Genomic DNA, 22201 nt, shown 5'->3' on the forward strand with positions numbered 1-22201 from the left:
CAAGTTGATGTTCTACTATACTTGCTCAGGGCTTCCCCACTGGCTCAGTGGTAAAGAATTTTCGTGCAACGTAGCAGCTGCAGGAGACTTGGGTTCAATCCCTGGGTCAGGAAGTTTTCTCTGGAGAAGGGAATGTCAACCCACTCCAGTATTCTTGCCTGGAGAATTCCATGGACAGAGGAGCCTGGCGGGCTACAGTCCATAGAGTCACAAAGAGTTGAACATGACTGAAGCGACTTAGCATGCACACGTACTTGCTCAGAATATCTAAAGTATTACAGAAAGAAGAAACTGATAAATTTCCTGGGAGAGGAACTGAAAGATAGGGGACAGGGCATGGGAGGGACACAGCTTTCACTCTGTGAGTGCTTTTGTATCTTTTGACTTTTGTAACATGTACATATTTGCCCTATTTCAACAATAAGTTATGTTGAGGGAATTCACAGGTGGTCCAGTGGTTAGGACTTGGGGCTTTCGCTGCCATGGCCCAGGTTCAGTCTCTGGTCAGGTAACTAAGATTCCCACAAGCCATGTGGTAAAAAAAAAATTAATTGATCAGTTAAACTGAAAGTTAGACTGCTTGTACCCAGATGTGTGCTTAGTCACTTAGTAGTGTCCGACTCTTTGTGGATTACTGAATACTGGAGTGGGTTGCCATGCCCTCCTCCAGGGGATCTTCCCAACCCAGGGAGGGAACCCAGGTCTCCCACATTGCAGGTGGATTCTTTACTATCTGAACCACCAGGGAAGCCCAGACAGTGTAAGAAAAAAGAGGGAGAAGTACACTCTTCTGTGTATTTGGTTGTGCGGTACAGCATGTGGGATCTTAGTTCCCCAACCAGGGATAGAACCCAGGCTCTTGGCAGTGAAAGTGAGGAGTCTTAACCATTGGACCACCAGGGAATTCCTCATATGTCTAATATACTTCAGAGTGTTGTAAAGCAAAATGACAAAAAAGGGTATCTTCACTCTCACGTCTGTTTCAGTATTATTCACAGTAGCCAAGGTATGGAAAAAAGTGTCTGTCAACAGATGAATGGATAAAGATGTAAGATTCCTTTATACATATGGTTTCCCCGGGGGTAAAGAATCCACCTGCCAATGCAGGAAATGAGGGTTCAGTTCCTGGGTTGGGAAGATTCCCTGGAGTAGAAAATGGCAACCCATTCCAGTATTCTTGACTGGAGAATCCCCATGGACAGAGGATCCTGGCAGGCTACAGTCCATGGGGTCACAAATAGTCGAACACGACTGAGTGAGCATGCACACACATATAAATATACATATATATATACATACACATATACATAATGGAATATTGTCCACCAATGTGAAAAGAAATTCTGTAATTTTCAACAACATGGATGAAATTTGAGGGCTTTATGCCAAGTGAAATGAGCCAGACAAAAACAAATACCACATGCGTGCTAAGTCACTTCAGTTGTGTTCAACTCTTTGCAACTCCATGGACTGTAGCCTGCCAGGCTCCTCTGTCCCTGGGGATTCTCCAGGAAAGAATACTGGAGTGGGTGCCATACCCTCCTCCAGGGGATCTTCCCAACCTAGGGTCTCCTGCAGCTACTGTACTGCATGTGAACTCTTTACCACTGAGCCACAGGGGAAGCCCCTAAATACCACATGCTATCACTTATATGTGGAATCTTTAAAAAACAACAACAACAAAGGTATAGAAACAGAGAGTAGGAAAGGTGTTTGCCAGATGCTGGGGGGTGGGGGAAGTGGGGAGAGATTAGCAAAAGGGTGCAAACTTTCAGTTAAGATAAATAAGGCTGAGAATCTCATATACAGCACAGTGACTACAGCTGATAATACTGTATCAAGGAATTGAAATTTGCTGAGAGTAGAACTGAACTGCTGTTATACTCCCCCCCACACACACAAAAGATAAAAGCATGAGGTGAAGGATGTGCTCATTAACTGGATGAGGGGCAATCCTTTCACAGTATATACATATGTCAAATCACCCGGATGTACACTTCAACTTACCATTTTACACGTCAGTCATGCCTCATAAAAGACAAAATTTTTAAAAACAGTTATGGATGCTTGGATCCCACATAATGCAACCAATTAAAAAGAGAGAAAGAGAAGTTTAGTGCATGCTTCTGTATGCATACCATATTCCATAAATTATATTGAAAAGCAAAACTTTGAAAAAGGAAATTAAAGTTGATCCATTTATGCCTATTAAAAAGGAAAATCGGAGTCGTCTTGATATGAAACTGTTTTCAACGTAAGATGAAAAAAAGCACAATGTAGATGAGTTTGCATTGCTTGCTTGCCTGCGTTTCTGGATATATTTATTTACAAGGACTGTATAAATACATACAAATTTGCCTGTGGAGAAACAGGCCGTCTTGTGGGGAAGGCACAAGACACCGTCACAGTGGTTACCCCAGGGAGGGAGACGGGGACAGGTGAAAATACATACGCATTTGCCTATGGACAACCAGGCCATCTCAGGGGGGTGAGGGGGGAGGCACCAGATACCGTCACAGTGGTTACCCTCAGGGAGGGATGCTGAGGGGGCAGGGGGACAGGTGAGAGGGGGCCAGACTTATCATGGGGTACCCTGGGGGGAGGGAGTGTTTGAAGTTTTTAGCTCGTATTACAAATTCAAAAAATTTACAAAGACATGAAAAATCACATTGAAGTAACAAATCACCAGGCTTTTTAGCTGTAAAATTGTTTCTATAATAATAATAATAATAATAATAATAGTAATAACAAATAGTATCAATAACATAAATCAACAATAACATCATCAATAAACATATCCATGCTATTTATTCAACATGTCACTGTGAAATGAGTTTATATTAAGAATACACATATTTAAGTTATCAATAAGGAAATAAATATTAAGAGTCAATAGATTAGTGTTACATGTCTGTGGCATATATATTCATATAATGCAACAGAGAATGCTCTGAGCTAGCTCTAGCCATACCTTGTTGGTTTCTGTCGTCCCAAACTGAAAGTCCAATGGAAGAGACAGAAGAAACCAAACGGTTCTAACACAGGAGGTAGCAGGGCTTTGATGAGAAGATTTTAAAAAGCCCGAGAGTGACTTTGCTCCTTTTCCTGACTCAGATTTCAGTGTCCACTCAGCTCTGGGGTGGTCCACTCGGAACCTCAGCAAAACCCCGCCGAATCCTCTGCCCAGGTGAAGTGCAGCCATGCAAATTCTAGAAACCAGGTGTTCAACCCACAGAGGACAAAGCACACACACGCAAAAAAAAAAAAAAAAACCCAAAGAAAAACCAGGTCCCCTTCTCGCCAGGGAGCTATCAGAGCGGAAATCTTAGCCCTCTGTGAGGACCTGAGAGTGGGGAGGAAGTTCCCCCTCCCCAGCTCGTCTCGGCTGGCTCAGCAGTTTGCTATTCTCTCAAGGGACCTGCAGGAGGAGGGGTGTGTGGGTAATATCAAGGCTGCAGATACATCCGGCCGTCTGTTAGGGGTACCGTGGCGCCTAGACAAAGGTGATGTCCCCAGGGACCCACAGATACACCCACAAGCAACTTCCGCCTCCCCCTCCACCTCCCATTACTATGGCCGTATGAGATCTACACCAGGTCAGCTGAGGGGACAGGCTAGAGAACTGGGAACCATTTGTGTAGACACCCCGATCGTCTGGGAGGCAGGGAGGGGGTTGTCAAGAGAAAAGCTGGAACCTCCCTGTGGCGGGGACTCAGGGAGGGGGAAATCTCTGAGTGAAAGAACAGTGGAAGAGGAAGGAAATGGGGCCCTTTTCTTGCCGAGCTCCCAAGCAAGGGAAAAAGAAGAAAAGGAAGAGGCTTGGAGCAGCCTTCACTAATTACAGGGCCACCGACCCTAATGGCTAACGCTCACAGACACAGACAGACTGTGCTGGGTGCGGCTGCATGAGTCCTCCACGCCTAGGAGGTGGGTATTATTGTTATCATCATAATTCCATTTTTTATATGGACTTGCTTTTTCTTTCATATTTTGGCTGCAGCAAGTGGCATATGGGGTCTTAGTTCCCAGACCAGGGATCCAACTTGCACCCCTTGCATTGGAAGCACTTAACCATTTAGTTTTTTAGAACAGTCTTAGGTTCACAGGGAAATCGAGCAGAAAGTACAGAGAATGGCCCATCTACCCCCTCTCACATGCATAGCTTCCCCCACTGTCAACAGCCGCTCCCCGCCGCCAGAATAATACATTTGTTATCACTGATGAACCTACAGAGACACATCTTTATCACCCCCCAAGTCCCTGGTGTACATGAGGGTTCACTCTTAGTGTTGTACATTCTATGGGTTTGGTCAAATACATGGGCGTCCCTGGTGGCTCAGTGGTAAAGAATCCACCTGCCAATGCAGGAGATACAGGTTCGATCCCCTGGAGAAGGAAATGGCAACCCACTCCAGTATTCTTGCTTGGAAAATCCCACCAACAGAGGAGCCCGGTGGGCTACAGTCCATGGAGTTGCAAAAGAGTCAGATACGACTTAGTGACTAAACAAAATGGGGAAAAAATGGAAGAAAAAAATCCTCTGTGCTCTGGCCATTCATTCCCCTCTCCTCATCCTTAATCACCGACAACCATTGGCTTTTTTCACTGTCCCCATAGTTTTGCATTTTCCACATCACCCCATTCTAAAGATGAGGAAATTGAGGCACACAGTTGTGGTGGGATTGAACCAAAGCCCTCTCTGCTCTTCTTTTTATCCCAAGTCCCTGTCCCACTCCTAATGCAGTGAACGCCGTCCCCCCCCCCGACCCCCCCCCCCCCGACCCCTGTCCCATCCCTGCCCTGGTGCTTTGGAACAGAAGGGCTGTGGTTATCGCTCAGGACCACATCAGCTACTGGTGAGGTATAGAATGCTCTTCTCCACAGTCCAGAGGTGAAGGAATCCCTCTGACCTCTGATCCCACCCTACTCCAATTTTTAAAAACATATATATTTATTTATTTGGGCTGTACCAGGTCTTAGCTGCAGCACATGGGGTCTTTAGCAGTCACCTACAGGATTGTTTAGTGGCAGCACGTGGAGGTCTAGTTCCCTGAATGGGGATGGAACCCAGGTCCTCTGCATCAGGAGCCTGGAATCCTAGCCATTGGACCACCAGGGAAGTCTCCACCCCCAATTTTGTGAACTCCCCTATGTGGATGAGGCCTAGAATGTCCCTTGATCCACCCTGGGCCTCTGCTGTCCTCCCCACCCCCCAGCTCTCAGGTTTTGGCAGGAGGAGAAGTGTCTGAGACAGGTCCCAACTTTCTCGTCATCACCCCAGCATGGCGGGGGAGGGGCCCAGCTGCAGAGAGGCTTTCCAGATGCTGATCTTGGCAGGCAGTGGAGCTGCAGTGGCCTCGTTTCATCCACCCATGGGCTCGAGGCCCACTTTCAGCTTCAGGGATGGGGTAGGGAGGCCGCTGGGGGAGGCCACCCCTGCCACGTCGGCACCAGATGGAGCTGCAGCCCGTTGAGCCTGGGAGGGGTCGGCTCTCTCTTCTAGATGAGGGAGACGTGCGGTGAGGGGAGAGGGGAACCCCCATGGCCCACTTCAGCCCCGCTCCAGCATAGTAATAACAGCTGACACACACATCATGTGCCAGTTTACTGTCCTAAGTCCTGTGTAAATATCAACCCATCAGAAGCTCACAGCAGCTCCTTTAAGGAATGAATAGACATGCTGCAGTTTATCTTCATGTGAAAGACCACTCGGGAGTATAATATTTGAAACTTCAAGTTCTCAAAGGAACTAGTGGTGGGACTTCCCTTGAGGTCTGGTGGCTAAGACTCCGGGCTCCCAATGTGGGAGACCTGGCTTCGATCCCTGGTCAGGGAACTAGATCCCACATGCAGCAGCTAACACAGTTTGCCTGGGGCAACTAAAGACCTCGCATGTGGTGATCACTTTGGCAACACATATACTAAAATCGGAATGATACTGAGATCAGCATGGCCCCTGCGCAAGGGTGACAGGCAAATTCATGAAGCGTTCCATTAAAAAAAAAAAACAAAAAAAACTCAAATCCCGCAACTAAGACCTGATGCAGCCAAGTAATTAAAAGAAAGCAGGGGTATAGAACAACATGGGTGAATCTCAAATGCATTGTGGTGAGGGAAAGAAGGCAGACACAAAAAGCTGCATACTGTATGATTCCATTTCTATGTTATTTCAGAAAAGGCCAAACTATACGGACAATGAACAACCAGGGATATATAGGGGCTGAGGGTGGAGGGAGGGGTTGACGACAAAAAAGCATGGGGGAATTTTTTGGTGATGGAACCTTTTTATAGTTTGATTGTGGTGGTGGTAATATGACTACATATGTTTGTGGAAATTTGCAGAACTATAAAAAAAGAATTTCTTTTTTTTAAAATGCAGTTCACATTTTAATGTACTTAAAAAAAAACCCTTTCAAATATAATTATAAATGTAACCAGGAAAAATATCTGAGATATGAATCTTAATTAACCATTAGTACATTACTTAAAAAAATTTTTTGAATCTCTGGCTTACTGCACTGGGTTTATAAAGATATAAACCTGCTGATTTTTCCATTTGAGTATTTTGTACTAAATGTAGTTTGTTTAGTCGCTAAGTTGTGTCCAACTTTCTTAACCCCATAGACTGTAGCCTGACAGATTCTCTATCCATGGGATTTCCCAGGCAAGAATACTGGAGTGGGTTGCCATTTCCTTCTCCATCTTTTTTTTTTTTTAATTGTATCTTAAATAAAAATCCTTCACAACTGCCTTGCATTAATTCAGTTCAGTTGCTCAGTCATGTCTGACTTTTTACGACCCCATGAACTGCAGCACGCCAGACCTCCCTGTCCATCACCAACTCTCGGAGCCTACCCAAACTCATGTCCATTGAGTCGGTGATGCCATCCAACCATCTCATCCTCTGTCATCCCATTCTCCTCCTACCCTCAATTTTTCCCAGCATCAGGGTCTTTTCAAATGAGTCAGAGTCAATTTAGGAAAATAGAAGTATCTCAAACAGACGGGATTTAATACCAGGATTGGTTATGTTGATGAGAAATTGACCAAGATGGAGGCTATGTCCAGTGGGAGATGATGTGGGAAGCAAATGGAGAGAATGACTCTGACTTGTCCCATCCTCCCACCCTCCAATCTACCCTTAGTGCCTGCCATTGACTAAATCTGGGCAAAAAGCACTGGGCAAAAGGGGGGCTATCTTATGCAGAGGTCAGACCTTAACCATGGGGCAGGGAAAGAACAGGGAGTGGGTGATCTGAGGGTACACAGGCTCAGGGCTGACACAAACCAAATGAGGAAAGGGCAACTTTCCATTCTACAGAAGGAAAACTGAGGCCGAGAGAGCCCATGTGCCCTGCGGGGGCCCGACTCTCTGCCAAAACCTGGGAGGCTGGTTTTGAGCCTTTTTTTCTGCTCCAAACACCTACTTGAACTGAAGAAAATGGAAACATCTATGCAAATCATGCCCTTCCCTAGGGGTTCAGGGGAGTGGAGAAAGCCTCCATGGGGACTCCTCCTCCTCACCTGCTTGGCCGTTACCCACAAACTGAGCTGCAAAACAGCAGCTGTGTTGGCAGCTGATGGGGGTATACTTTAAACACTCCCCCCAAGAGGTCAGAGTCCCAATCCAGCCTGCACCCATGGCCTGCATCTTCCATCTGAAGGCTGCCCCCCAATATCCAAGCCTTGACCTCTTGCCTTTGTGAAATCCCTGGCACAGCGATGGGAGGCTAGAAATGACCAGACCTTGGGGGACCTTCCAGTTTCCAATATATGCTCCCTAAGTTGCTCTGATGCTGGGAAAGATTGAAGGCAAATGGAGAAGAGGGCGGCAGAGGATGAGATGGTGAGATGGCATCACTGACTCAATGGACATGAATTTGAGCAGACTCTGAGATAGTGGAGGACAGAGGAGACTGGTATGCTGAAGTCCATGAGGTCGCAAGGAGTTGGACAAAACTGAGTGACTGAACAACAACAACGGAATTGCTATCCTGCCTGGTGCCAGCAGAGACTCTCTCCAGTCTGCAAGGATAGATGCTGGCCCACTGGAGACAGAGGTCACCTATAATTGAGCCTTTGAGCCACAGGGGAGGGCTGGACACCTCGACCTTCAACCTCTACTCAGGCTTGGACCAAAATGGTCAAACTTTGAGCCCCTCGGTGTGCAGGTCTGAAGGTCATTACCCCCTTTCATTAAGGCTTTCAATCAATATGCCAGTGGGGGAGCCATGTCCATGTGCAAACTGCTTCTTCTACATTCTATTTGTTCAATTACTATATATTGAAACCTTCTGGGTGCCTGGCACCCTTCTCCTTCTTAGCAAAGGGATCCAACAGTGAAAGAAACAAAGATCTCTGTTGTCTAGGAGCTGATGTTCTCATGGAGGAGACAGGCAAGAGGCAGGACAAATAAGAACATGATGTCATCTGTTAGGATGTGGTGAAAGTTCAGGAAACAATGACACGGGGAAGGTAGATTAGATATGTGGGGTAGGAACAGAACCGTGATTTTTAGACCTAGTGTCACCTGAGAAGGTGATATTTGAGTAAAGACCGAAGGAGGTGAGGGCTTCCCCGATGGAGCAGTGGTAGAGAATCAGCCTGCAAGGCGGGAGACGCAGGTTTGAGTCCTGGATTGGGAAGAGCCCCTGATGACGCTGTATGATTAATGAGTTCCTTCCTTCCATCCTCAGCCCCCACAATGTTCCCCCTGCCCCCCACTACGGAGGGAGACGAGAACAACCAGCGCGCTGGAAACCACAGAGGGAAGAGGAGGACAGTGGCAAGAAGTAGGGACAGGTCTCGCAGGGCCTTGCGGGCTCCAGTGGGGACTTTGGCTTTTGCCCTGCGTGAAAAAGGAGGCATAGAGGGTTCTGAACAGAGGAGGGACGTGATCTGAGTCAGGTATTTACAGGCTCTCTCTGTGGTGCAGAGCGGGGAGACACTGTGGGGGCTGAGGATGGAAAGAAAGAGAACTCATCAACCACACAGCTAGTCAGGGGAGAAGTTGTGGGCGTCCCACCTACCAATACGGAGACTGAACTCTGAAAGTGCTAACCACATGCCCAGGGACACCGACCAGTTAGCAGCGGTCCCTGGATTCCAACTTGTGTCTATATGATTTCAGGATCATTGGGTAGATAATCATTCATTGGGTACCTTATTTGGCCATGACTTCAGGGGGGATACAGATCCTGAGACCCAAGAGACAGAGAGGATTCTGCTTCTGGTAATACACCTGCATCAGGGCTTCCTTGGTGACTCAGACAGTAAAGACTCTGCCTGCAATGTGGGAGACCTGGGTTCGATCCCTGGGTTGGGAAGATCCCCCAGAGGAGGGCACAGCAAGCCACTCCAGTATTCCTGCCTGGAGAATCCCCATAGACAGAGGAGCCTGGTGGGCTATAGTCCATGGGGTCACAAAGAGTCAGGCACGACTGAGTGACTGAGGACTGCATCAGGATGATGAATGAAGGGATTCACTCAAGAGGGGGAAGGATAGTTAGGGAGTCTTGGATGGACATGTACACACTGTTATATTTAAAATGGAAAACCAGACTTCCTGGTGGCACAGTGGATAAGAATCCACCTGCCAATGCAGGCAACGTGGGTTCGATCCCTGGTTCCGGTAGATTCCACATGCCATGGAGCATCTAAGCCTGTGTACCGCAACTACTGAGGCCGCGCTCTAGAGCCCACATGCTGCAATTGCTGAAGCCCGAATGCTGAAGAGCCCATGCTCCACCGCTATGAGAGGCCCACACACCACAAACAGAGGGCAGTCCACAGTCTCACAGCTAGAGAAAGCCTGTGTTCAGCAATGAAGACCCAGCCCAGGCAAAACTAAAATAAATAAGTAAAAACTAAAATGGATAATCAACAAGGATCTACTGTATAGCACAGGGAACTCTGTTCAATGTTATGCAGCAGCTTGGGTGGAAGGGGAGCTAGGGGGAGAATGGATACTTGTATATGTGTAGCTGAGTCCCTTTGCTGTCCACCTGAAACTTATCACAACATTGTTAATCAGCTCTACTTGAATATAAAATAAAAAATTTTTAAAAAGAAACATGTATTGAATCCCTACTGTGTTATAGGCACTATACTGGCTGCAGGGGCCAGACAGAGCAAAATTTCTGCCAAGGAGACAAAATTTCTCCTCTAATGGGTAAGACAGACAAAAGACATTAAAAAAAATCCAGGAAATCATACAAGATATTAGAAGATAAATACTGATGGAAAAAAAATAGGGCAGGATAAGGGCTTCCCTGGTGGCTCAGACAGTCAAGAATCTGCCTGCAATGCAGGAGACCCTGGGTTGGGAAGATCCCCTGGAGGAGGGCATGGCAACCCATTCCATTATTCTTGCCTGGAGAATCCCATGGACAGAGGAGCCTGGTGGGCTATAGTCCACGGGGTCACAAAGAGTCCGACATCACTGAGCGACTACAAAAAAACAAAAAATAAAACCTGCTATTGTTCACAGTTGCTAATTCGTGTCTAACTGTGACCCCATAGACTGAAGCATGCCAGGCTCCCCTGCCCTTCACTATCTGCTTGAGTTTGCTCAAATTCATACCCCCCCCTCCCGCCCCTCACCCCTCACCCCCCCACCCCGACTTCTGCCCTTTGCAACTGCTATTTCCTCAGCCTGGATCACATTTTCTCCTTTGGACAAACTCCTGATGGAACTTTAAGCCTCAGCGCTCAGGTTACAGCTTCAGAGAAGTCGCCTGTGAGACTCCTGCCCCCACGGGTTAGGTGTTCCTCCCCTGGACTCTCAGAGACTCTATAGGCCTCCCTCCCCCATTCCGATCTCTCAACCTTCTGCACTGAGCTGTGAGTATTTCAAGGGTGTCTGTTGGATTTACCCCAGTGGTACACAGTAGGTGCCCACTAAATCATTAAGCAACTAAGTGCCGTTCCATCCTTCACCACATAAAATCTAAATTCTCTTGCCCAGGACAGACTTGGAAAAGCTGCCTGTGAAATAATAAACTGGTTCTCGGAGAAGAGACACAGCTGGTTGTGGCGGAGGATTCTGGGAAGGGAAAGGGGTGTGGGGCGGGGCCCGGCAGCGAACAGAGGTTGGAGGAGACAGATTTTTCATTCACTCTAGTTTTCTTTTTGCAGCTTTTGAAATTTTCTTTACTAGGTGTGTGAATTATGCAAACATAAAGTGAATAAACAAGACTGTACAAAATAAAGGATGTAAAAGACCTTTTGAAACTGCAAAGTGTGTGAAGTTTAAAACACATTCACAGTTCTTACAAGAATAAAGTACACAATGAAATATAACATTGTAAATTTCATTAATACTTCACGAAAATATCCATATGTCATATATCAGATGAAAATTTAAAAAGGAAAAGAAACAATGTCTTACATCTTTAGCACAGCATTCCGGTCCGCCAGCGCCCACCCCTTTTCCTGCCTTGGTTCTTGTGTTGATTTGATGACAAAACTCACCTTCAGTTAATAACAATAATATAATAATGCTCTGCATGTTTCACACATGACATGCCTTGTCTCAGTCATTTCATCGAATCTTACAACCTCCCCATCTTCCAGATGAGTACACTGAATTTGACTCAGAGAACACGTTCTAAGCCACTGAACTCGGTTCAAATCGCGCTGGCAGCCAAATGCTCAGGTCTGGCCCGGCAAGAAAGGCTGCTATGTGTTCGTGGCGCCGCCTGGAGGCCCGACGGGGAACGTGGCAAAGAACCTAGAAAAGGAACATTTGGGGCTTCTCTGGTGGCTCAGTAGTGGTAAAGAATCGGCCTGGCGATGCAGGAAACACGAGTTCAATACCTGGTCGCGAAGGATCCCACATGCCCCGGAGCAACTAAGCCTGTGAGCCAAAACTATTGAGCGTGTGCTCTAGACCCCAGAGGCCGCAAATACTGAGTCCAGGTACCCAACTACTGAAGCCCACTTGCCTAGAGCTCCGTGCTCGGCAAAAAAACCACTGCATTTAGAAACCCATGGCCCCAAACTAGAGAAAAGCTAGTGCACCAAGGAAGAACTAACCTAAATAAACAAATAAATGAATAAAATTATTATTATCTTATTTATTTTTTATTTATTCATTTGTTTGGCTGCACCAGGTCTCAGTTGCAGCATGTGGGATCTAGTTCCCTGACCAGGTATCGAACCTGGGCCCCCTGCATTGGGAGCTCAGAGTCTTAACCACAGGGCCATCAGGGAAGTCCCTAAAATTATTTTTTAAAATGAGCATTTGGATTTCTATTGTGAGGGGGGACGAGAGAGCAAGCTAGGATCTGCGGAGTTCCCACTGTGCTCTCCGAGAACTCGGGCTGTATGAGACGCGACATTTTGGCCAAGGAGATGAGGGAGACACATCCCTAACCTGAGGCATTGAACGGGGACATACCCTGGGGATCTATCCGCCAGGTCCTATCCTGAGGGCTTTCTGCGGGAGATAAAGCCCTGCATTTAAACAAACAAAAATCCACGTTCCTGCAGAAACCGCAGCTTAGAGTCTTCGGGGCCCCAATGGGGCGGGACCTAGAGGGCGTGGCCGACATAAAAGCGTAACAACTATTGGCCCTTTTCCCTTTAGTGCCCGCCCCAGAACTTTTTTTTTTCATACTTAACAGCTCATTGGCTGAATGAGGAGCGTGTCCTTTGAGTAGGGAGGTTTCATTGGCTGGATTTCCTCAGGCTCTTTGGGGGCGGGACCGAAGGAGGGGCGGGGTTTCTCACTGTGGGCTTGCACTCGCGGAGTTGCCGAGAGTTCTTAGGCCTGCAGAGAAAATTGGGGTTTGGGGGTTAGTCTTGGGGCGGAGGTACGGGCACGCTGAGGCGATCGAGGTCCTCAATCTTGCATGCCCCGCTTTCCTACGCCGAAAACAAGTCCAGCAGGCGGTGTCGCGGGAGTGACGTCATCTCGAGGCGTCTCGAGACTCCAGAGGAAGCCTTGACCTCTCTAAGCGTGGAGAGCTTTCGCGAAGATGCTGCAGCTAGTCCGGGCGGGGGCCCGGGCCTGGCTTCGGCCTAGGGGCTGCCGGGTGAGGCCGGGGACGGAGGGCGGGGTCGGAGGATAAAAGTTGGAGGGCCCCGGGGTTTCTCTCTCATTCCCGCCCACCGTTTACAGGGCCTGAACGCGCTGGCAGAAGAGGCAGTGCAGCCGGCAGAGAAACCAGAACCCTTGGCGAGCACAGGTGAGGTTACTGGTCACCCCAGGAAGGGTGGCGACTGGGAACTCTGACCCTTACTCCTGACTTCCCAATCGTTCCAGGTCCCCAGGCACCTGTGCTGCGCAGGTGCGAGCTCCCGGTACCCCTGCACCGGCGTCCCGTGCAGGCCTGGGTTGAATCTCTGCGGGGCTATGAGCAGGAGCGCGTGGGTCTGACCGAGCTTCACCCAGACGTTTTCTCCACGGCGCCCAGGTTAGTGGGAGCTGAAATGGTGAACTGGGTGGCCGAGGGACGAGGATCGGGGGTTTAGGAATCAGGATGACCTGGGTTCGAGCCTCATTTTCTCCAGCTGTCAAAAGGGAATGATGGTTTTTCTTGCTTCAGAGTTGTGTGAAGGCGAGGGTTGAGAGGTAACGTTCTTTGTGGGTTAAGGGCACAGGACTCTATCCCGAGTGACTGGATTGGAATCCTACCTTCTCCCTGTGCTTCAATGTCTCCATTCTGTCAAACCTCAAGAAATTAAATGAGATAATTCTGGCCCATAATATGGTCTATAGAAATGTTGAGTATTGTTGCTGTTATTGGTTTTTGCAAAAATGGGCACTAACAGTGGTTAAGTCCTTACTGTGTGTCTGGCACAGCCTGTTTGCATTTTGATTTTATTTTCATTTTTTTTGACCATGTGGCTTGTGGGCTCTTAGTTCACTGACCAGGGAGTGAGCCCAGGCTCTCCATAGTGAAAGTGCAAAGTCCTAACCATTGGGCTACCAGGGAATTCCTTTTTATTATTATTTTTTTTCTTTTTATTATTTTTTTATTCTTTATTTTGTAGCTAAAGAAACAGCGCAGTCAAGTTAAGAAATCTGCCTATGGTCACATAGCTTGTAAACTATATACTCAACAGTATATGGGCCAACTCCCAGGACTAAGTTTTCACTTGCAAAGGAGTTTGATGTCTCATGTCTACTGTGTCTGGCAGATAGTAACTGCTGTTGATTTATTACTATAATGTTTGTATGGTTTGTCCCCTGTTTTACAGAATCCCAATCTGCTAAGGGGTGAGCAAAGAAAAAAAATTTAAAAACAATGTATTTTGGGACTTCCCTGGTGGTTAAGACTCTGAGCTCCCACTGCAGGGGGCATGGGTTCCATCACTGGTTGGGGAAATAAGATTGCATATGCTGTGAGGTAAAAAAAAAAAAAGAGAGAAAGCATTTTATTTATTCTGTAAATACTTAGGAAGTGCTTACCAGGTGCCCAGTTCCATTCTGGGTGTCAGGGATATAGCAGTGAATGAGCACTGAGGTTGCTGATGCTGCTCCCAGTCTAGAGCTGGGACAGCAAACTTCTGTAAAGAGCCAGGGAGTACATATTATAGGCTTTGAAGGCTGTAATGTCTCCATGGTAACTACTCATCTTTGCTGATGCAGTACAAAAGCAGCTGTACACAATGAGTAAGTGGATGAGCATGACTGTGTTCTAGTCAAGCATATTTACAAAAACAGGCAGCAGGCCAGACTTGGCCTTTCTAATCATAAAAATGCATCATTCGAAATGCCGGGCTGGATGAAGGACAAGCTGGAATCAAGATTGCCGGGAGAAATATCAATAACCTCAGATATGCAGATGACACCACCCTTATGGCAGAAAGCAAAGAATAACTAAAGAGCCTCCTGATGAAAGTGAAAGAGGAGAGTGAAAAAGTTGGCTTAAAACTCAACATTCAGAAAACTAAGATCATGGCATCCAGTCCCATTACTTCATGTTAAATAAATGGGGAAACAGTGAGAGACTTTTTTGGGGGCTCCAAAATCACTGCAGATGGTGACTGCAGCCATGAAATGAAAAGACGCTTGCTTCTTAGAAGAAAAGCTATGACCAACCTAGACAGCATGTTAAAAGTACAGACATTACTTTACCAACAAAGGTCCATCTAGTCAGAGCTATGGTTTTTTCAGTAGTCATGTATAGATGTGAGAGTTGGACTACAAAGAAAGCTGAGCGCTGAAGAATTGCTGCTTTGGAATTGTGGTGTTGGGAAAGACTCTAGAGAGTCCCTTGGACTGCAAGGAGATTCACCCAGTCTATCCTAAAGGAAATCAGTCCTGAATATTCATTGAAAGGACTGATGCTGAAACTCCAATACTTTGGCCACCTGATGCGAAGAACTGACTCATTTGAAAAGCCCCTGATGCTGAGAAAGATTGAAGGCAGGAGGAAAAGAGGATGACAGAGGATGAGATGGTTGGATGGCATCACTGATGCAATGGACAAGAGTTTGAGTAGGCTCTGGGAGTTGGTGATGGACAGGGAGGCCTGGCGTGCTGCAGTCCATGGGGTTGCAAAGAGACTGAGCAACTGAACTGAACCAAACCATAGTTTGCCAACCTTTGGCACACCAGCCTGGCACCCCTGTCCAATGCGAGCCCCAGGTGTAATTTCAGTTCTTCCAGTAGCCACATTTTCTTTCAAATGGCAAGAGACAAGTAAGATTGATTTCAGTAATATATTTTATTTGGCCTGATCAGTCTAAAATGTTGGGACTTCCCTGGTGGTCCAGTGGCTAAGACTCTGCACTCCCAGTTGCACTCCTGGGTTGGATCCCTGGGCAGGGAACTAGATCCTTTATGCCACAACTCAGAGTTCACATGCCAAAACTAAAGATCCCACATGCCACAACTAAGACCTGATGCAGCCAATTAAATACATTTTTGAAATTTGATTTGTTTATTTTTGGCTGCTCTGGGTCTTCAATGCCACATGGACTTTTCTCTAGTTGTGGCGAGCAGGGGCTTCTCATTGCAGTGGCTTCTCTTGTTGCAGAGCACGGGCTCTAGGGCACCCAGGCTTCCGTACCTGTGGGCCCTGGGCCCTAGAGTACAGGCTCAGTAGTTGTGGCCCACACTTAGCTGCTCCTAGGCATGTGGGATCTTCCCATTTTAGGGATCGAACATACATTGGCCAGCAGATTCTTTACCACTGAACCATCAGGGAAACCCAAAATAAATATTTTTTTAAAAATATGACATGCTGTTGTGTGGCCCTGGCCACCTTTTAGGGCTTCAGTAGTTGCACATATGGCCTTCCACTGTACGGGACAGCGTAGGGTTAGAGAGGCAAGCTAGTCTGTAAAGAAGTGACAGAACGGACATGGAGCGGGGCAGGAGGAGGTGCAGATGGGCCCAGAGAGGGACTGGAGCGGACCACACAGGGCCCTGGAAATGGATGGGGGAGCCCGGGTTTCCGTCTCATGGAGCAGTTTTAAGTGCACGCAACCCTCTTATATCCCCTTCCTTCGCAGGTTGGACATCCTGCACCAGGTCGCCATCTGGCAGAAGAACTTCAAGAGAATTGTGAGTGCCCCGGGCAGGGTGGGCGGGGTGAGGCGGAGGCAGAGGAAGGCCCTGCTGTGTCTTCTCTGGATGGCTGGCTCAGGCCCCATTTTCTCTCTCCTGAACCATTCCCCAGTGGGCCATTTTCTTTTTTCTTAAATGTGAGCACTGATAATTTTTTTTTAAGATTTATTTTTATGTATTGCTGATTATACTCATACCTTTATTTATTTGTTGGGCTGCTGTGGGTCTTTCCTGTGGCGTGTGGGATCCAGTTCCCTGCCCCGGGATGGAACCCAGGCCCCCTGCACGGGAAGCACAGAGGCTTGGCTGCTGGACCTCCAGGGGAGTCCTCTAACCCTGCTATCATCTTGATCCTGGATCTCTGGCTTCCAGAAGTGTGAGACAGTACAGTTCTATTGTCGAAGCCCTAGTCTGCGCCTGCGTGCTCAGTTGTGTCCAACTCTTTGCAACCCCATGGACTGTAGCACCCCCACCCAGGCTCCTAAGGATTCTTAGCCACTGGACCACCAGGGAATTCCCGCTAGGTGTTTTCTGAACACCCACTGTGTACTGGCCATTGTGCTAGGGGACACAACAGGCAAGGTCCCTGCCCTCATGAAGCTCCCAGTCTAGTCAGAATAGGAGAATGGGAGTCAAACAGTCGTGCCTGTAAATGCATCATTAGGGAAGTTGTCTCAGAAGAAAGGGGCATTTAACCTCAGCTGTGTGATAGGTAGGAGCTTAGTCGGTAGAGGGGGCAGTGGGGCTGGCGTGGAGGGAGAGGGAGCCGCATGGGCAAAGGCCTGTGGGATCAGAGGGAGCCCAGGGTGGCCCTGGAGGTCAGCCGGGGCAACGTGGGGTGTTTGGATTTTGTGCCAAGAGCATGGAAGATGCTGTTCTCAGTCAGGGTCCCTGCCTTTCACGTGCCCACCTCGAGTCTTGTGAGCCCTGCCTGGCTCCCCATGGCCCTGGGAATGAAGTCATCAGCCTGGCATTGGAAGCTTCAGAAGATCCCCCATCTCACACCTCTCCCTGATTCTAACCCCCACATCTTTCCCCATATCCCACCTTCCTTTCATTGTTTAAATTTTGTTTTATTCTTATTTTTTTTGGCCACATGGCTTGTGGGATCTTAGTTTCCAAATCAGGGATTGAACCCAGGCCCCCTGCACAGAGTCCTAATCACTGGACTGCCAGGAAATTCCCCTACCTTCCTTTTTTTTTTAAATTAGGTTGTTTTCTTCTTTCTTTGTTAAAAAAAAAAAAAACAAAAAAACCCACATATTTATTTCTTTCTTTTATTTTTGGCTGTGCTGGGTCTTCATTGTTGCACGCCGGCTTTCACTAGTTTCGGCGAACAGGGGGTAATCTTTGTTGTGGTGTACCAGCTTCTCATTGCAGTGGCTTCACTTCTTTCTGAGCATGGACTCTAGCGGGGGGTGGGCTTCAATTGTTGGGGCGCACAAGCTTAGTTGTCCCAAGGCATGTGGGATCTGCTGGGACCATGAATTGAACCAGTGTCCCTTGTACTGCAAGACGGATTCTTATCCACTGACCCACCAGGGAAGCCCTTACCTTCCTTTTATTTACAACCACATGGAAATCATTCAAAAAATACGAAGCACGTACTGTGTGCCAGACAGCAGCGCCCCTGCCCTTCTGGGGCCGATGTTCTGGAGTGGAGGAGGGCGCTCTTGACTTCTTTATCCCTCCCTCCCTCCCAAAGCACTCTGCTTGTCCTGATGGAGCCCCAGTCTCTGCCTCCTCTCCAGGCCCCCAGCAGCAGGCCAGTCCTCCCAGCTCACAGCCCTGTCCGTGGGCCTGGTGCCTTTCGGCTGCGATGGCCTCTGCCTTGTGAACCTGACTTTCTCCTCACTCTGTGCCCACAGAGCTACGCCAAGACCAAGACCAGGGCCGAGGTGCGGGGAGGTGGCCGGAAGCCCTGGCAGCAAAAAGGCAGTGGGCGCGCCAGACACGGCAGCATCCGCTCCCCAATCTGGCGAGGAGGTGAGCAGGTCTGCCTACACGTGTGCGGTCAGAGGTTGGCGAGACTTGCACTTCCCCGCAAGTCCCCGCAGCTCTGGCCTCAGTCTCTCATCAGGCCATGGCCATAGCCCCTTTCTACCCCACCTCCCAGCTCACCTCTCCTGGCTCACACTTCACACAGCACCCAGAGGGATCTTCCCAAGCCTCCTAGCTCCTGTGTGAAGTCTGAGCCCCTCATCTTGGCCTTCCAGGCCCTGGTGGCTGCAGACCCCCTCTACCCCCTGTCCCTTCCACGCCTTCCTGACCAAATAGAGCTGACTCAGTCATCTTCCATTTGCCTGGCCAATTTCTGTCAACCTTCCCTGGGTTGGGAAGATCCCCTGGAGAACGGAACGACTACTCACTCCAGTATCCTGGCCTGGAGAATTCCATGGACTGTGGAGTCGCAGAGTAGGACACGACTGAGCAACTTTCACTTTCCTTTGTGTTTGGGCCATGCCTCCTCCAGGAAGCCCTCCATGATCCTCTGGGGGTCCCCCTCACCCCCTGAATCCCCTTGTGCTGCCCCACACAGCCCTGATTTCCCTCTGCGATCAAGCCTCTGTCTGAGTATGAATGAGGCAGGGATCCTATCAGGTCCCCTGCTACATCCCAGGGCCCAGCAGGGGGAGCACTCGAGTAGAACTATCCTCATTCAGGGATTAATGGCTGAGGACAGCAGGCCCCTCTGAGGCGAAGTTACCTGTCCCAGGTGGCGCCTGATCATCCTCCCCTCCCCATCCCTCCCCGACACCCCCACCCTCTTTGCTGCACTTCAGCCTGGCTGCCAGCAACCTCCTTACCCCACCTCTGGGCCCACCGCTGGGGCAGATTTCTGACCTCTGAGCCCAGCTGGGGCCTTCACCTGTTCACACATCCCTCTGGCCCTGCAGGAGGTGTCGCCCACGGCCCCCGGGGCCCCACGAGCTACTACTACATGCTGCCCATGAAAGTGCGGGTGCACGGGCTCAAGGTGGCGCTGACCGTCAAGCTGGCCCAGGTGACAGCACCTATCCTGCCGGGAGCCACCGTGTCCTGGGGTCTGGCCTGTGGGGGTGTGGGGAGCCTGAGTAGCTGCAGGAGGGCCTAAGTGGCTCCCCAGTGGGCGCAGTAGGAGACTCAGCCCATCCTTTCCTCCCACCAGGACGACCTGCACATCGTGGATTCCCTGGAGTTGCCCACCGCAGACCCCCAGTACCTGATGGAGTTGGCCCGCTACCGCCGCTGGGGCGACTCTGTCCTTTTTGTAGACTTGTGAGGGGGCCGCGCCAGGCGGGGGTGGGAGGGTGGCGGGCTCCGTCCTTGGCAGGGCTCACCTCCTGGCCTCTATTTCAGAGAACATGAGGACATGCCCCAGAACGTCGTAGCAGCCACATCCGGGCTCAAGACCTTCAACCTGGTCCCAGCTGTTGGTGAGCAAAGGGCCTTGGGCCAGTTCACATCCTGTATCTATAACTCAATCACCGAGTGGCCCTGGGCAGTGACAGACCCCCTCAACCCCCCCAGCTGGCCCAGCCCTGGGAGAATGATGTCTTTCTAAAAGAAATGCTCTGAGGTCGCGTCAGTCCAAGCTTGGGTTTCAGTGCCAGGGTGGAGTGAGTCTGAGGGCCCCCTGGCTGCTCCCACCGGCTCCTCACTCGGACACACAGGATCAGAGCTGCCCTGAGCAGGTCCCCCCACCCATCGAGGGGTTGACTAGTCCCCAGAGCCCTCTCTTGACCTCCTGATTGCGGGCCCAGCTGCCTCCTAGACAGCAGCACATGGGGGTCTCGTAGTCATCGCGACGCATAAGATCTCCTTCCTCCACTCCAGTCTGTTAGCCCACCCTGTCAGCTCTGTCTGTGAACGTGTCCAGGATCCAACAGCTTCTCACCACCCTGGGCCAGCTCCCAGCGTCTCCCACTCTGTCGCCTCTGTCCTGGTCCCAGGCACCTGCTAACTGCCATCATCTGTCCTCATCTCGCATCCCCCTCCCAGTCCCGCTTACAGCCACCAGAGGGCGCCCGAACACCTGACTAAGATCCTGTCCCTTCTCTGCCCCAGGGCTCCCACTTCCTCAGGGTAAAAGCCTGACTTATCTGGAGGCCCACAGATCCTGCACTGCCTGCCCTCCTCTCCCCACCTCTCCCCTCCCCTCCCTCCCGCATCACGCCCTGCAGCCGCATGGACCCTCCTCAGTACATCATGTTTATTCATCTGCTGTGTTTATCATCTGTCTCCCCAATGGGAACGTGAGGTGGGAACCCTTGCCTGGCACAGGGCAGAGTCGGGGTACTCTGGATGTTTTGGTTGAGGTTGACGAGCTGAGGACCACCCCTTGCCTAGGGTCTCGCCAGGGCTGAGCAGCTGAGCCAGGGTTTGAACCCAGGCTGCCAGGCTCAGGACCCTACACTAGACTGCGGTGTCTCTGTTGGGGAAGGGGGGGGGGGGGGCTGGTCCTAACTGTGCCCCCCTCTCCCCTGACCCCCCCTCCAGGCCTGAACGTGCACAGCATGCTCAAACACCAGACCCTGGTCCTGACCCTGCCCACCGTCGCCTTCCTGGAAGAGAAGCTGCTCTGGCATGACTCGCGTTACACGCCCCTCTACCCCTTCCGCCTGCCCTACCGAGACTTCCCCTGAGTCCCAACGCCACGCCCCCCAGGACACACAGACCGCCCTCCTTCCTTCTCTGAGCCAGCCCCAGCCCTGGGCAGGCTTGGAAGACGCCTCCCCATCCCAGGCCCCCTGGTCCCGGTGGGAGGCTGAGGCCACACACAGAGAGCAGCCAGGCAGGCGTCAATACTGGGAAGAGGGCAGCTCGCCAGAGACCCACGTCTCTCGTGTAAGATAAATTTTATTTTGTAATCAAAGACGGGAATCACAGCAGCTGATTGCCGTTTTGTGAATAATTTCATTCGGTGCCTTCCCTGGTGCTGGGCATCCCTGGGTACCTGGCTGCCTCAAGGCCCCATTTGTAGAAATGACCCAGGATCAACTTTGCAGGGTGAGTCAGCCTCGGGGAGCGTGCAGCGGAGAAGCAGCCACCTCTGAGAACCCACTGGTGCTGCCTCCCAATCCCAGGCACTCTGACCAAGTGCTCGTATCCTTGATGGGGCTTGTGGTCCCATTTATTACCATCCGTCCTTCCAGCTGTGGGCCTGAGTCTCCAAATGGGTACAATGTGGAAACTGGGGGTTCCATCACAGGGATTTTCCCTAAACACGGAGTCAGGATCAACGTGGTCAGTAAATGTGCAAATAAACATTTTTTAAAAACACCAGGCTGACATACTGATTCTTGAGTCTGCTAATGTTATCTGTCCCCCATCCCCAAGTTACTGTCTCTTTAATAGTCACAACACAGACTACAGAATAATGTGGTCGGTTTCTTTAAAGTTGGCTGAAACTGCCATCTGACCTGCAGGCCTACCCAGGCGGCCAAAGAGACCCATCGACTGGGCAGCTCGCCACCAAAAACATCTCTGGAATGCCTCTCAGGAGTCCCTTGAGAGCTCATAACACAATCTTTGAATGTCCTCAGTGAACAAAAATTGTGATCCTTAAAGTTTCAGATTTGACTGGGGGAGAAAGAAAAATCTGGGACTTCCCTGGCTGTCAGACTCTGAGGTTCCAAATCAGGGGGTGCAAGTTCAACCCCAGGTTGGGGAACTAAGATCCCACACATGTGCATGTAT

General features: G+C 49.7%; 1 protein-coding gene and 1 non-coding gene across 2 annotated transcripts; both read left to right on the forward strand.

Moving 5' to 3' along the window:
• Positions 1-5897: 5897 nt before the first annotated feature.
• LOC136156775 (U6 spliceosomal RNA) lies at positions 5898-6001 on the forward strand. Its single transcript, XR_010661254.1, has one exon. It is a non-coding gene; the product is annotated as a U6 spliceosomal RNA (small nuclear RNA).
• A 6745-nt stretch (positions 6002-12746) lies between these two features.
• On the forward strand, positions 12747-21787 carry MRPL4 (mitochondrial ribosomal protein L4). Its single transcript, XM_065917740.1, has 9 exons — positions 12747-13037; positions 13124-13190; positions 13268-13418; positions 16468-16519; positions 18391-18508; positions 19420-19526; positions 19671-19780; positions 19862-19938; positions 21002-21787. The coding sequence occupies exons 1-9, from the start codon at positions 12981-12983 to the stop codon at positions 21145-21147; spliced, it is 885 nt and encodes a 294-aa protein (XP_065773812.1). The 5' UTR covers positions 12747-12980; the 3' UTR covers positions 21148-21787.
• The last annotated feature ends 414 nt before the right edge of the window (positions 21788-22201 follow it).

The sequence above is a fragment of the Muntiacus reevesi genome, chromosome 1 (assembly GCF_963930625.1).
Source record: "Muntiacus reevesi chromosome 1, mMunRee1.1, whole genome shotgun sequence".
Lineage (NCBI taxonomy): Eukaryota > Metazoa > Chordata > Mammalia > Artiodactyla > Cervidae > Muntiacus > Muntiacus reevesi.